This window comes from Pieris rapae, chromosome 9 (genome assembly GCF_905147795.1).
Source record: "Pieris rapae chromosome 9, ilPieRapa1.1, whole genome shotgun sequence".
In the NCBI taxonomy this organism is placed as follows: domain Eukaryota; kingdom Metazoa; phylum Arthropoda; class Insecta; order Lepidoptera; family Pieridae; genus Pieris; species Pieris rapae.
In genome coordinates this window covers 7,420,978-7,435,404 of record NC_059517.1, presented here as the reverse complement: position 1 = coordinate 7,435,404, position 14,427 = coordinate 7,420,978, and the positions used below count along the sequence as shown (strand labels likewise).

Here is a 14,427-nt window from a genome sequence, read left to right as displayed (position 1 = left end):
TATCTGCCTTTCAATCTTTATCTGTGACAAAATAGTATATTCTTTTATCTTGTTTATATCATACTGCAGAGATTTTTATAATAAAAGTCGTTATTTGAATGATTATTTATTCAATATTTTGTATGATGGCATACATTTTTAACCCTGTAAGGGTCCACACATCAGACAAACTTTGGTTTACATTATTAATCTGACATTTATTCATATAGACACTAAACACACATAATTTATACTTATACTACAAATTAAAGTCTCTTTATATATCTAATTTTTTTAAGATTCGAAACTGATGTAGGATATAATATGTATTGTTAATTAAAAAACATTTAAATACATTTTCCTTACATAAGTTAGATTATTTACGAATTTATATTACTTACGAATAATTAAATGAAAATGGACGAAAAAAGTTAAGGTTGTAACGGTTGGAAATATAAGCTGGCGACCATAGACAATATTCACTTCCATATGGCAACAAGGTTCGGTCCTGTCATCGCTGTCATAATAAAATCATGGCGGCGAATCGAAATACGAAATCCGCGGTAATTCACGAGTGAGCCCACTCTCGCAAAATACATTGGTTTTCATATTTTTATTATTACACTTTAAATACATTTTTTAACGTTTTAATGTAGACAAGCATAGAAATCCAACCTAACCTGAACTTATTTTGTACCATTAGAAAAATCATTTGGTCGATTTTTAACTGAATTTTAAAGAAATTTAAAAAATACTGATTATACTTCAAATTGAAGACTAGATCAGATTAAAGATTATATAATAATAATAATGATTAATAATCCTTAACATTTAATTGTTATAACATTAAAATATTATATCTAAATTTATTTCCAGTGACATTACATTTTAATATTCAAAAATATTTTAAGCAAAAAGATAAAATGCTAGGTAACGATCCTACCCGTATTTCTATAAATAAAAAGTTTTGTACGTTTTTCTCCGAATCAAGACAAAAATATAGCAGATTTTATTTACTAGTAAAAAAATACTAACAATAAAATGTGATGTTTGTAACACAAGACAGGTTGCGAAGATATGTTGAATTATGTTAACATTTCAACATTAATTACATTGCTAAGGAAAATCATGCTATCTCATTTTACTGTTATCAATAAAAAGAAGATAGCATGGCTTTATATATCATACAAATATAACCCTTGCCGACACATTTGATCGAAATTGTACCAAATCAAGTATTGGTCAATATTAGCCAACATTACATCAAAAGCACAGCAATTTTGGTCAAATGGCCAGTATTATAAATAGAACAAGCAGAAGATAACATCCATATAACCAACATATAGTTCAAACAATTTAAAAAAATATGCTGAACATACAACAACCAGGTTAAATTTAAAGCCATTTAAAATGCATTAACAAAGCAACACATGTAACAGAAATAATTGTGCATGTCTAAAAAAAGTAACTGCATTGTGGAAGACGCTTAATTAAAATTCTTTCTTGGAAAGTTCACTTCTATATGCAAACAGAAATATTATTAATATTATCTTATGAAAGCTTTACTGGCAACATTATTTTGTGTCACCATTATATCAAGTATTACTTAAAATTCAACATTTAATTAGAAAATAATTCGAGTATGAAGTTGTTTGAGTAAAAAGTACTCAAAAATATCAATTTTTGTCATGTTCATAGTTGTCATGGAAACGGCTATAATATAAATTATAACATTTAAGTATTCGTCTAAAACTAAAATACTATTGAATAAAGTATATGAATACTTCTTATGAATAGACATTTTCTTTTACGATAACTGCAGGTACTTGTAAATACTTTATGTGGGTAGGTAAAAATACGAAAAATATCATTTACCGTATAAGTAACGGAAGTATTACATCCCTATTTAATTCAATTCTGAAAATTAGGAACAATTTCAAAACATGATTTTAAATACGTTTTTATACATATCTTTGTTCAAAACGTTGTAAATATTGATTGTATGTAAATAAACAATATAGTCGTTGCAAGTGATTGTTATCACTCAATATTTCATTGTTTTAAAACTAATTTGATTTCAGAAATCCGTACATATATTTCACATTTTCTTGGTAAGTTCTAATTTATATTAACCTCTGGCATAAACTTTACTTTACGACGACAAAAACAGAGACGCAATACAAATTGTCTCACACATCAATTGAGTGGTAAAAAATTTTCCTTGCCTTTGAGTCTAACCGAAGCTTTAGTCCTTTGCACTGAAGTCCCATCTTCCTCGGTCATTGCCCACCAAATATTATATATAACTTGAACCGCTATTTTTGGCTCAGCGTTGCCAAATGTCGACTAGGCCAAAACCCGCCAACTGAGATCTCGGTTTAAACACTGTAACACTATTGCTTTAAAACAAACACTAGTTTCACTAGCAACATAGATGATTGTAGTTGATCATTTCACTCGACCAATGATTGAACACAACTGTTCTTGATTTTACACTGCACTTTTTTACTTCACATTTCACTTGTTAGGATATATCATATGCTATTTCCTCATTGGGGCATGGGCCCCTCCAGATATTCGTGCAGACCTGGCTGCTTTGTGTACGCAACGCAGCGGCAAATAACACCATAGACAAGGTACCACAAGACTTAGAAGAGCAATGCCGATCCATCTGAAAAAATACTCAGTTGTTTTTATTCTAACATTCTAAGGTAGAAATTTCTTGGACATTTTAATTCTACTGTATTACATCATAAACCAAAATAAAAAAAAGGAATTTAACAATACTGTTAGGAAAGATCTAAAAATAAATTTTATTTTTCAATTAATCAAGTCAGGATTTTGTTTGTCTTATTCAGGCATTAACTGTCGAGAAGTTAATTTAATATCAAATAAGCATATTTAAAATGTAAATATTATTCATTAATATTTGACTTCTTTCTATTTCAAAGAAAATTATCTTACGAAATATGGTTTTACCATGCTGTTGCTGAAAAGCTGACAATATAAATAAATGCCTTTTATATACTAATATAAAATGTTAACCTTTTAGCGCAGTTTTCGTCCGGTCCAGTGCAGGCACAGGGATGCATTGCAAAGTCACCTTCTGAATCCGACATACAGTGGTAGAGCATGCACTGAAAAGTTTAAGAGTAGATTTGTATATCTACAATACTGTCACTATATTATGAATTATTATTGTTAATGTTTCAGGGAGAAAAATAAATAAATTATTATTATTATTATTATCTGTGCTGTCATCGATCAGGAAGGATATACTTTTTCAATTGTCATGTTTAACCATATTAAAAAAAAATGGGATTTAGATAATAATTAATTAGGATTCTCCAGTTTCCGAGTATGTGTACTAAATGTAGTATTTTTGTGTATAATGTAGTTTGTAGTAATTTTTTTTAGTTACAATTTTTTCGTTCCGTATGCGTTTTCTGGTATTGATTTGAGGATTGTCCTGTGTATGTGAACGTTAAGATAAGCTTATTATATTATATATTAGATATTTTGTGTGGAAAAAATATTTTAAAAATAAAATTGGTTTTACCTGAGCACATTGAATACAGCTGACGCGATTAACGCATGTTTTGAAACAATCGGGGGCATATTCACAGGCTCCGTTTCTATTCGCGCTCTCAAAATACCACTCGTGACAGTGTCTGAAATTAATGAGTATATATTAATTAAAAGGTTAATATAAGTATTTATTTTAAGATTAATATATAATAAAACGGTTTTAAGAATAAATTGTATTAATAATTATAATATTAACATGATCGTTTTGAAGGTAAAAGTTATTATTTTTCAAATATGTACTTGAATTATAATTATATTTGTATAAATACAATATTTAAAAGGTTAAGCAGAAATTTAAAAGAAGCTTATGTATGTATGTAAAATATAAAATGGTTGGAAAATAAATACATAAAAATAACTAAAGTTAATAAATTAAACAGTTAAGTAAGTCTTCTCAATCCACCCAATAAAGAGGATTAATAAAAGCACAAAATATTCCCCGTATAGTAAGGAGAGTTATTACCATAAATATTATTTATAAAGTCCAGACTATATCTATAAATATACCTGCACTTAATTCTAGCTTGAAAGGTCTCGGCAGGTTTCTTATCAGGCAAAGGTGGAGGTCCGCTGTAAGTGCATTTCTTTATAGAACCTGAAAAAGGATACATTTCTAAATTCAATCAGTATTGGCAGGCAAAAAATGTTTAAGCCTCTATTTAATTAATTTATTCAATTATGTATTTAATTCTTTGTAATTAATCTAATTTTGTATGTTGTTAAAATTAAAAATATCATTTCATACCAACAATACAATTTTTTTTCTCAATGTACTTTTTGACATTAAATATGTACAAATGGCATTCAAAGTAAAATTAGGTCATGCAATTGTTATTAAATTTGAATAACATAGAGTAATTTCAGTTAATTTTGTTCTTAAAAATACCTTTTAGATTTTTTTTATTTTGTAATATATTAGGAATAATTTTAGTACATATATTAATTACCAGAATCTCTCTTCATCAATGCTGGCTTGGTGTTTGGCGAAGACTTCTCTGAACTAATAATACCACCAGATCCCACTTGCGGGTATGTATACTCGTGAACCTAATGGGGGAAAAGGTTTAACATTTAAAACCAACTTCCCATTACTATAAATGAAATTTACTATTAACTCTAGTTATTAATTTTAACAATAAACATTCTATGTATCTTCTTGTATTTTGTAAATAATACTCACAGCAGAAAGTTGTACGTAGGGACATCTATCCGGGTGGTCATCATTAACTTTGTCAGCGAATTGAGACTCGTATTGTTTCAGAGATTCTGAAAATAAAAAAATGGAAAATTTAATAAATATTGATTTAATTCATCAACAAGCCAATGGAAACTTGAAAGGCATGTCATATATTTTATGCAATTTTAATTCAATATTCATAATTCACATTACTCTGATTTTTCATTCCAAAGAATTCTTTTTAAAGTGTTGCTACTGTAGTTTTCTACCGAAAAAGGGACAAATTTGACCCAATTGTGGGAGTTTGGCAAGGACCCAATTTACTTAGTCAAGTGACCTTATACTAAAATAACAAAGATTTTAATATTACTATCAATAGAACGAATTCATTTTTTTTATTTTGTTCTTTAGCTGGTATCACTGCCTTACTTTAGTAAACCTTTAAAAAATGTTATCTTTACTCGCCCGTTTTTAACTGTAAAAAAATACTATGTACTACTTAAATTAAATTAAACGAGACGCAATTTTCACTAGCTGATAAACCATTTATAATATGGAACACCGCACTTTATAATATGGAACACCGCACTTCATAAATGGCTACACTAACAAATAAAATGTATATATAGACTTAGATGTAAAAAAATTGCCATCTCTGATATGTCAAAATATGATATAGTACGGACGCGGAGCACGAAGAATTTCGTAGAATGACCCCTCATCTTATGTCTTTGTCGCTCGCGCATAAACATATTGCCGTTGCGCTCACACAGATGCAGTGACCGCCGTATTCAGAGATTGTAAACCTTTTAGTCATAACCATAAAGACATGTGGTGGTGCACATGTACTTTGGTTTGTTTTGTTATAAGTAGTATATATGTTATAGTATATAAGTAGTAACGTATCTGGCGAAACATCTGATAGTTCATCAGAAATAGATGCCTCTGACTAAAATTAAATGTTTTTTTAAGAGTATTTCTGGTTTTTTTACCAAATCTTACACAACAACTTTTCCTTTTTATAAATCCATCAAGCCGTTTAGTCTAAATAAAAATCAAAGCTACCGTTTTTAATATTCGTACTTATAAAAAAAATGTTTTTAACCACTGGCAGTAGGCCCAAAGGTCATTGTACGAAATTCTTCGTGCTCCGCGTCCGTACTATAGCTGTCAGAATTCTACGGAAATTAAAATCTGAGTATAAGTGTGGCACAGATTTCTTTTTGATGTGACTTAGGTATAAAAGCTACAATGAAAATAAAACTATTAATATAGTTAAATCTTAATCCTTTATAAAATAATGTACAGTAATTTAAAATGATACTAGCTATGAAATAAAAGAAAGAATTGATAAATGTTCATACACTTTCGATTATATTAAAAAATATCGAAAGTAGCCTGTTTAGTTCAAATCAAAGACAAAACTAATTTATTCAATGTACACTTATGGACGTCAAAAAAGATATATTTAGTGTGTATAACATTTGAATACTGGCCACCAAAAAGACCATGTTAACCTTCTTACCTGATAAAGGGTGTCTTGGAAGAGTAATAGCTGATAGAATAGGTGTTTGTAGATCGTCATTTCGTCGAACACGACTGGCTGTAGAGTTTTCGGAGCTGGAACGCGAGTCCGTTGGAAGATTCAGACACTGGAAACATATGATCGAAAATTAAAACACTTTTCTCAATTTTTTTCTACTAATAAGTTAGTGTAAATAACTAACTAATAAAGTGTGATAAAGTATGAAAATTCTAGAGAATGTTAGAATTTTCATATATAAAAAAATATTATAGGCTTGGTGTTTTGTTTTTTTTTAAATATACCTACTTACCTCAAATATATTATTTTCTTCGTCATCATCTTTTCGTTCTAGATTTCGTTGTTTGTAAGAATAGTGTGATGGCCATGAGCCGCCCAGACCTGAAAAAGAGACACAAATTATTTATATAAGATAAAATTTTATTGAAATTTAAAACCTAGTCAATGGGAACTAAAAAAAATGAACTCTTGCAAATACACTGAAACATATCTGGTGATTTTTTGTGCTTGTCAAAATCATATATCAGGATAGTTTTCCCATATACCATATTAATTTTGAAATTTATGAATGTATGTATAACTCACCGTGTAGGAATCCAGTATACGGTAGAAGGGAAGCAAAAGAAAGCACATTAGATAAATTAGTTCACGTCTAAGCTTAAACATTTATAATCTAAACAAGCTAACTACGATACTCGGGTAGAGTACGTATATGGAGTATTTTCAAATAATCAAAATAAACTTAAAATTTAGTTTTTATTTTATTAATTAATAAGTTAAAAGATACATACTACTTGTATATAATAATTTAACGATGTGAAAGGAAATAATTGTAACTATATGTTATGAAAAGCATTAGGTATAATTTATATATAACATTGATTTGTATTTTAAATTCACATATATTTATTTTCACTTTGTTGTAGACATTATAAAGAGAAAAAATTTGTACCAAATAAATATTTATTTTTATCTATGAAAAACTAATGATGTAAAACCTAAATAATTAAAGTCCTCACACACATACACATAATTAAAGTCTAAAGGTAGGCCTCACCAACAATCCGTTGTTAGTGAATATTGCAAAACACTGGTATGGAATATTACATCGACTGAGAAATGAAAAAAATATTATGTACTACAAATTAAAACAATTATAAAACATACAATTTTCTAGGTTGGCTTATGCTATATATTAGAGTCCAGTAATAAATAAAAAAGGTTTGAGTTTGGACTGAAATGAAAGTACATGGAAGTGAAGTGAGTTTCTCGTATATTTATTGCGTAGATACTAAAAGAATTCAGAGAAAGACTGATTTTGTATAAGTAGTAACTTTTAATTTTAAGTATCATTTGTTGTTTCAAATGTTAAATTTCAGTTTAGTCTATTAATGTAATTACTTGTTTTGTGTTTCATATACATATATTGTTTATGCATGTAATCTGTTTTATAACATGTATAAGTTTACATATAATATGTATAAGTTTAAGCTGCAAGATATATATCTATAATTTAAAAAAAAGACTATTGATTTTTAATGTCACATCTTTCATGGAGTTCTTCTTTTTGTTGTTATTCACGATAGTTAAATTGCCTCTGAAATGATCCAATTAGCATCTTACCGTCTAACAATTCTTCTAGTGCGGTTCGTACGCCTTTGTCGAAGGCCCTCGCATCGGCCGCGGTTTGGAAGGTGAGGCCGAAACGTTTCTCCTCAGTGAGCCAATGGTGGAATGTTGGCATCACTTTGTGGTACTGGAAGTCTTTTTGTATCGTGCATTCGAGGACCACCTGGAAATTTTAAAAATATTTTCAATACTAATTCGTGGTTTTTGTTGAGTTGATGGCATTGAATGTACCAGGCGTTTATAAGATTATAAGGAGCATAATAGACTATATATTACAGTTTTATTTATTTTTTAACACTTTGTTGAATTACATATTTGTACAATCAATCAATCAAAAATCATTTATTCATATAGATAACATAATGTACACTTATAAACGTCAAAAAAAAGAAATATACATCGAATTTAATGACGTGGAATAAGTGATACCATGATGATCTTTGTTCCAAATTAAACATAATTTTTTTTTTACATTAAATTTTACATTTACTGCCAGTTCTCAAATCAAGGGCGTAGAACGGAAGAGAAGAACTGGCAAGAAACTCTATACATACACATAACATGATTAATCGCAACGGGAGGCCATATCGCTAACAAGCGATTTTTACCACGCAAAATACTTAGGGGTAATGATGCATAACTAAATGTAAAAAATAACATTACAGATGTAAATTTACACAATTACAGAACAAAAAATAAGAAATAGAGTCATGAATGACGATGTTTTAAAAAATATAATAATATATGTATGTATTTACAATTACAAAAAAATACAGTTAGCTCAGTGGCTATGTGGCTTCACAAATCGAATTCGATTCCTCGGAGCGCAGACAATACATAAATCTGTGTATGTATATTGCGCGTTGGGTCAAAGACGTCAGAGATCAAAAAAGGTGCTTCCGTGTAGCAATGTACTGGTCAAACACTTTAAGTGACCCTTAGATAGGGTAACAATAGTTTGGCTATAAAGCATGCTAAACAACGAGACATCTAGGTACATTTTGAGTTAGTCATGTCTTATGTAACGTTAATTTGGTGTACGGCCCACGCGGTACAAACCGACGGTGAGGTCAGCCATTATTAATCAATTGGAACGGTTTTAAAGAGGACTTGTTTATAGATACGCAGGATATTCTGTAGACTTACGCCCAAACCCAATAACCTATCTCAATCCATTTTTGACCATCTGAGAGAGAATTTATAATCCAAATACTGATATAAGTGTGCCAATCAACTGTAGTAGCCATCTGTCGATACAAGCTCTCCATGGTAGGTCGGATCGATGTATGTAAGTACCTTTGTATGAAAATGACAGTTCAACTGTGACAATATTCTATCTTAAGATTTTAACTTACACCAGTTTTTAAAATAATTAACAAGCTACTTGATATGTTTTAAACATAGACAATATTTTAATATTATTTGTACGATTTTATTTACTTTATTTGGAATGACAAAGAGGGAAGAGATATCTCATATCATACTCTCAGTCGCCAAAAATGGAATGTTTTCGTAGGGTTTGGTTATTACGATGCATAGGAAATCGATCGACTGTCACGGTCTGATTTCAGATTGTTTTCAATCTAAGATTGTGGATAAATTATTGGGTTCAGGCGTGAAAGACTACGTCTTGTGGAATTTAAAATGGGCCCATTCTGGCTGGAGATGCGTTTATGAAGAGCCTATAGGTCTTGAACTGGCATTATTACTATAGTTATTTACTAACAATTTTACTGACATATATATAAGACTGAAAGGTAGATAGTTTGGTAACTTTTTCTTTTGTTGGATTGTCGTCTAGTCGTGAGTCATGTAAGCACAATATGAAGTTGAGCAATTACTCCTATCAATTTTTTTATGGTATTAAATTACTTTTGTACTATTTTTCAGTTCAGCCGAGATAGAGTTTTTTTTATTAGATTCTACCAGTTTTCGTTTTTGATTGAGTAGGTACACGAGAGATGGAGGCAATGGCAGAAGGCTTACTCGTTAAATATATTTAATTTCTATAAAAATGTGTATATTTCGTATGAATGTTTCAATGAATAAAATAGGCTTAATTATTTTTACATACTAGCCTTGTAGCTAGCTACATAATACTAGTATTTAGGAACCTATTTGTTAATATAATGAAGTATCAGCCGCTTTTTCCTTAACCTTCCTTTAAAGGCATTATCCTCACAATCATAATTGGTTGAAAAAAATAAATCAAATTTCTGAAATAACTCTACTACTGAACAACTCTCAAATTTATTTTACACATACAACTAGGAATAAATATCGGAACTACGCTTTGTTGATATAAATAAAATAATAAATAAAAATAATATATAAAATTCTCGTGTCGCGGTGTTTTTAGTTAAACTCCTCCGAAACGGCTCGACCGAATCTTATGAAATTTTGTGTGCATATTGGGCATGTCTGCGAATCGGATCTTTTTCATCACCCTAAATGTTAAGGGTAGTCCCTACATTTTATTTTTAGTTAAATTTTCTTGACGATACAGCCTTAAAAAATACATACAACCCTAAATTTTCAACCCTCTACAATCAACCCCTATTTTTATTTCTTAATTTAATATATATATATATATATAAATAATTTCTATTAAAAAAATTTGATGTGAACTCCCGAAGTTTATACAGAGAAAAATTCACAGAACAACCTAAAAAGATTTCATTCCGGAAAACCGAAAAATCACTGGGGTAGCAAAGCAAAATGTTCCACGTTGGTATGTACTAAACAGGTAGGCTGAGTTAAATCTCATTTAGGAGAAACGAAGTTCGCGGGGGCAGCTAGTGTTACATAGAAATCTCACCGTATTGTCGCTGATTCGTTTCCCGTGAATGTAATACTCGTAGGGCAACATTGGCGTCGGAGCGTCGCTACTGCTCTCGAAGGCCGCATCGTCTATACCTGTCAGTCAACATATATTAGTATATTTAAGAAAAATTCTGATCATTTATTATAAAAATTCAACGATCCGCATATATATTTAATATTAAAAACCGTTGCGTTATTCTTTTTCTTATATTATGTATTATCCCATTATTGTTTTGTATTTTATTTATTTATAAGTAATCTAACAGCTTATACATATTATAATACAAAATACTAAGACAATACAGAAAGCCAAAACAGAGTACATAGATAAACAATTTATGTATATAAAACAGAAAACAAGCAAGTGCATTAATAGATAAAGATACATTAAAAAAAAAACTAAAGTAAACTGAAATTTTACATTTAAAAACAACAAATAATACTTAGAATTTAAAACTACTATATTTTGACAAAGGTTTTCTTTTTCTCTATACAAACTAAGCTTTAAAAAGGGTTTGATATTATAATTTTTTTTATGAACACTACGATTCAGTAATACAGAAATACAGCTAAAATATCTGAATAAAAAGGACAAACTGGCGGCCTTCTCGCTGTTGCAAGATCTCTTCTAGGCAACTAATATGAGAAAAAAAAATAAGGCAATGCGTGTCATCTTGACCTTGGTGTTAACCAGCAAAATAAGGAAATAATAATAATACTCCCGTCAGGAAGTGGACGGGTATTGCAAATGGGGAAGAGTTGCTGCATCTGGCGCAGGACAAGACGCGTTTCAGAAAACTGACGGCCAACCTCCAGTAATGGAGAGGCACTTGAAGAAGAAAATAAGGAACTTCTGTCATATTAAAATGTTTACCAGTAACGAAGTGTCCCGAACGGCGGCCCACCATGACATCGGCGAGGCCGCCGCCACTGAGCGCCACCCATCCGCCCGTGCCCTCGTCGCGACACATTACTTGCGCACGAACACGCACCACACACACACTGAAATGTATAGAACCATCATCGACACTTTTATCATCATAAATATTCTGAAATTAACAAATGTTTTATGTCAGTAAGCAGGGCTCAATGTGATTCATTCAATTAGGATTTATTTTGAAATTATACAACTGATATTTTATATTACTAAGGCGATGTTACATGTGTAAAGTAAAATGTTGTTATTAAACGCTTGTATGAGGTAAATAATGTTAAAATTACTCCCGAATAGCGCAAAATTAAACGTAATTAAACTCTCAGCACACATAATGATTGAAAAAAATGCACTTGACGTATAAGCGATATCAATACCGTGCCCATCCCATAACAAGAGTTAGTATTACATTAACTTGTCTTTTTTAAGACTTTGAAGCTCACTGAGGGAGCACTCAATGAAAAAAAAATCTTTAAATTGGAACTATATTGAATTCGTGATGTAAGCTGAACATGTGACCGAAGATTGAAAATTATCAGTAAATTAATAGACATTTGTCTAAACTTTGTAGTTATTTATTAACTGAAAGAATTTCGTACTTATAATTTTGTTTCATATATGACATTTATTGACAGTAGAGTTTTTTAACCCCTGCTTATACTCTATTATTTGCATATAATTTATGTCAATTATAAGACATTTAGTGGCATAGTTGGTAACTCTGACGGTGTTAAAAAAAGCACAGCATTTGGTTCGAACTATATTATATCAATATAGTGGGTATCGAAGACTGGCTTTGTGTAAAGGAATAATTGAAACTTACAAAAGTAATCCCCATAAGTGGAATATAAAAGAATATGAATATGTAATGCAGGCAACAACACTTAGGACATATGCTTAGACATGGTAAAAAATGTTAGTCAATATAGTAAAAAATAATGCAACTTACGTGTTTAACATGACAAAAGTATTATAACAAATTTTAACCACTGTATATTCTTTGGTTATCTAAAGATTTATGTTTTTATTAAAAAAAATTACACTTATCACTATTTAGTAATATATAAGTAAGGTTCTGTTTGTTTCATTCAAAAAAGCTAGTTTACATAAGAAGGTCTAAATGTTGTTTTTTATATCTGTATTACAAAGCTTTCTAGTATTTCAATTTTCATTACATAAGATACACACAACTTGAACATGAAAGCTCCATTATTGGAACAAGGTACACTGATTTTAGTGTTTACTAAATTATTTATCAGGCTCACTTTAGTTCTATATCTAGTACCCTAAAACAATTTTTGTTTCAATAGAAATATAAACCGGACGGATATCCAGGGCATATGTAGTGCCATTAAATGAATGTGTATACTACTACATCAATATTCAGTAACCATATAATAATGGATAACATTTGAGCCTTTTAAACAATACCAATCTGCTTTGTTAGCTGCTGGTTTATAGTTCACATACGGTCAAGTGCTCAAGCAAATTGACACTTCCTGTCTACTGTATAAAATAATTCTCTTGTTGTAGTCAAGAATAATAATTTATCATTGTAGAAGTTTATTTATATATGTATAGTGATAACCAGAAAATTAATGATGACAAGAATTGAAATAAACACGAAAAAAATGTTTATGCCATATTGCTTGTTCATGATTATATTTTTATAGTGTGTTATTAAAATAAAAACTATTATCATAATTAAGTAAAGTGTTTATGTACGATAGATGTAAATTTAATAAGATTCTATTTAAAAAATATGAAAACGTCACAATTTGTAAGCTCCTACACTTATTTTGACACTGTGTGCTATAATTTCGCGGAAAAAATAAATTTATATGTATTTTATCACTTAAATTGCAATTCGCATAAAGAACAGTTCATTCAGAAACAGCTTCATTCGAGCTGGCTTAGGATGACCCCGAAAGCTTCATGTACTTTACAATGAATGAAATAACACTCATTGATTATAGCTGTACAGGGTCATATAAGGGCGGCGGTCTGATATGTTTCAAATTATTTTAATATTGTTGTAAGTCTTTTCTCGGGTTAGATAGCTATGTTATAGTAATATAGAGGTTCTATTGGGGAAATAATTATCAATGGACAGGTTTAAGGGGCAAAAATGGCCGGGCAAGGGCCCTGCCTACTCCGCAGGGCGCGACATAGAACAAGATAAATTGGATATTACAAGCAAAACTCACTTCTCAGATGCCTCGGTCATGATTCGACACGTCGAATATCCTAATTTCTACTCGCCACTTCACAGATTTCACCATTTTTATGACATAAATACATCAGATTTACTTGTGAACGAGTATTATTTCGGCCCTTTGTTGGGCCTCAATACGCGTGCGCCGATGACAGTCCGGGCGGGTTTTCAATGAATTCAGCGTGCTTGTGCGACAGGTGGCGCGGGAATCGTGCAATATCTCAAGGGACGCGAAGCTATTGGTTGTTTCAAACACGCCTGCAATATCTACCAATCACAGCGCAGAATTCTAGGGTTTAGCCAATGACGTAGATACTTGGCCTAAGTTCACTGAACCGCGGTTTTTTAAAATTATTTGAATAATTCGACACTTCACGAAGATTATTAGAGTTATGTTAAAACCAATTATCTTTACACTGTAAGAGTTTCTCTACAATAGATTTCGTAATAAAATATTGCAAAAATTTATCTCAAAGATCCCGGAAACGTATTTTACACCGGTATAGAACGCGGACCTAAAGTAGGTCAGATCGCATCCG

The 14,427-nt window shown here is 30.5% G+C and overlaps 1 protein-coding gene across 1 annotated transcript; it reads right to left on the bottom strand.

Annotated features, from left to right (window-relative positions):
- Window positions 1-93: 93 nt before the first annotated feature.
- Window positions 94-14,073, bottom strand: LOC111000042 (sprouty-related, EVH1 domain-containing protein 1). Its single transcript, XM_022269368.2, has 12 exons — window positions 13,881-14,073; window positions 11,614-11,741; window positions 10,735-10,832; window positions 7,911-8,079; window positions 6,580-6,668; window positions 6,270-6,396; window positions 4,748-4,833; window positions 4,515-4,614; window positions 4,075-4,162; window positions 3,539-3,650; window positions 3,025-3,116; window positions 94-2,650 (listed from the first exon to the last, which is right to left on the bottom strand). Exons 1-12 carry the CDS (start codon window positions 13,898-13,900, stop codon window positions 2,521-2,523), a joined length of 1,239 nt encoding a protein of 412 aa, XP_022125060.1. The 5' UTR covers window positions 13,901-14,073; the 3' UTR covers window positions 94-2,520.
- Between the last annotated feature and the right edge of the window lie 354 nt (window positions 14,074-14,427).

Excerpts from the sequence above, each read along its gene's own strand:
- LOC111000042 (XM_022269368.2), bottom strand. The coding sequence starts at position 13,900 with ATGACCGAGGCATCTGAGAA. Across the intron at positions 10,833-11,613 it reads TTCGGGACACTTCGTTACTG|GTATAGACGATGCGGCCTTC; the intron begins GTAAACATTTTA and ends GTTGACTGACAG. Across the intron at positions 3,117-3,538 it reads GCTGTATTCAATGTGCTCAG|TGCATGCTCTACCACTGTAT; the intron begins GTAAAACCAATT and ends TAAACTTTTCAG.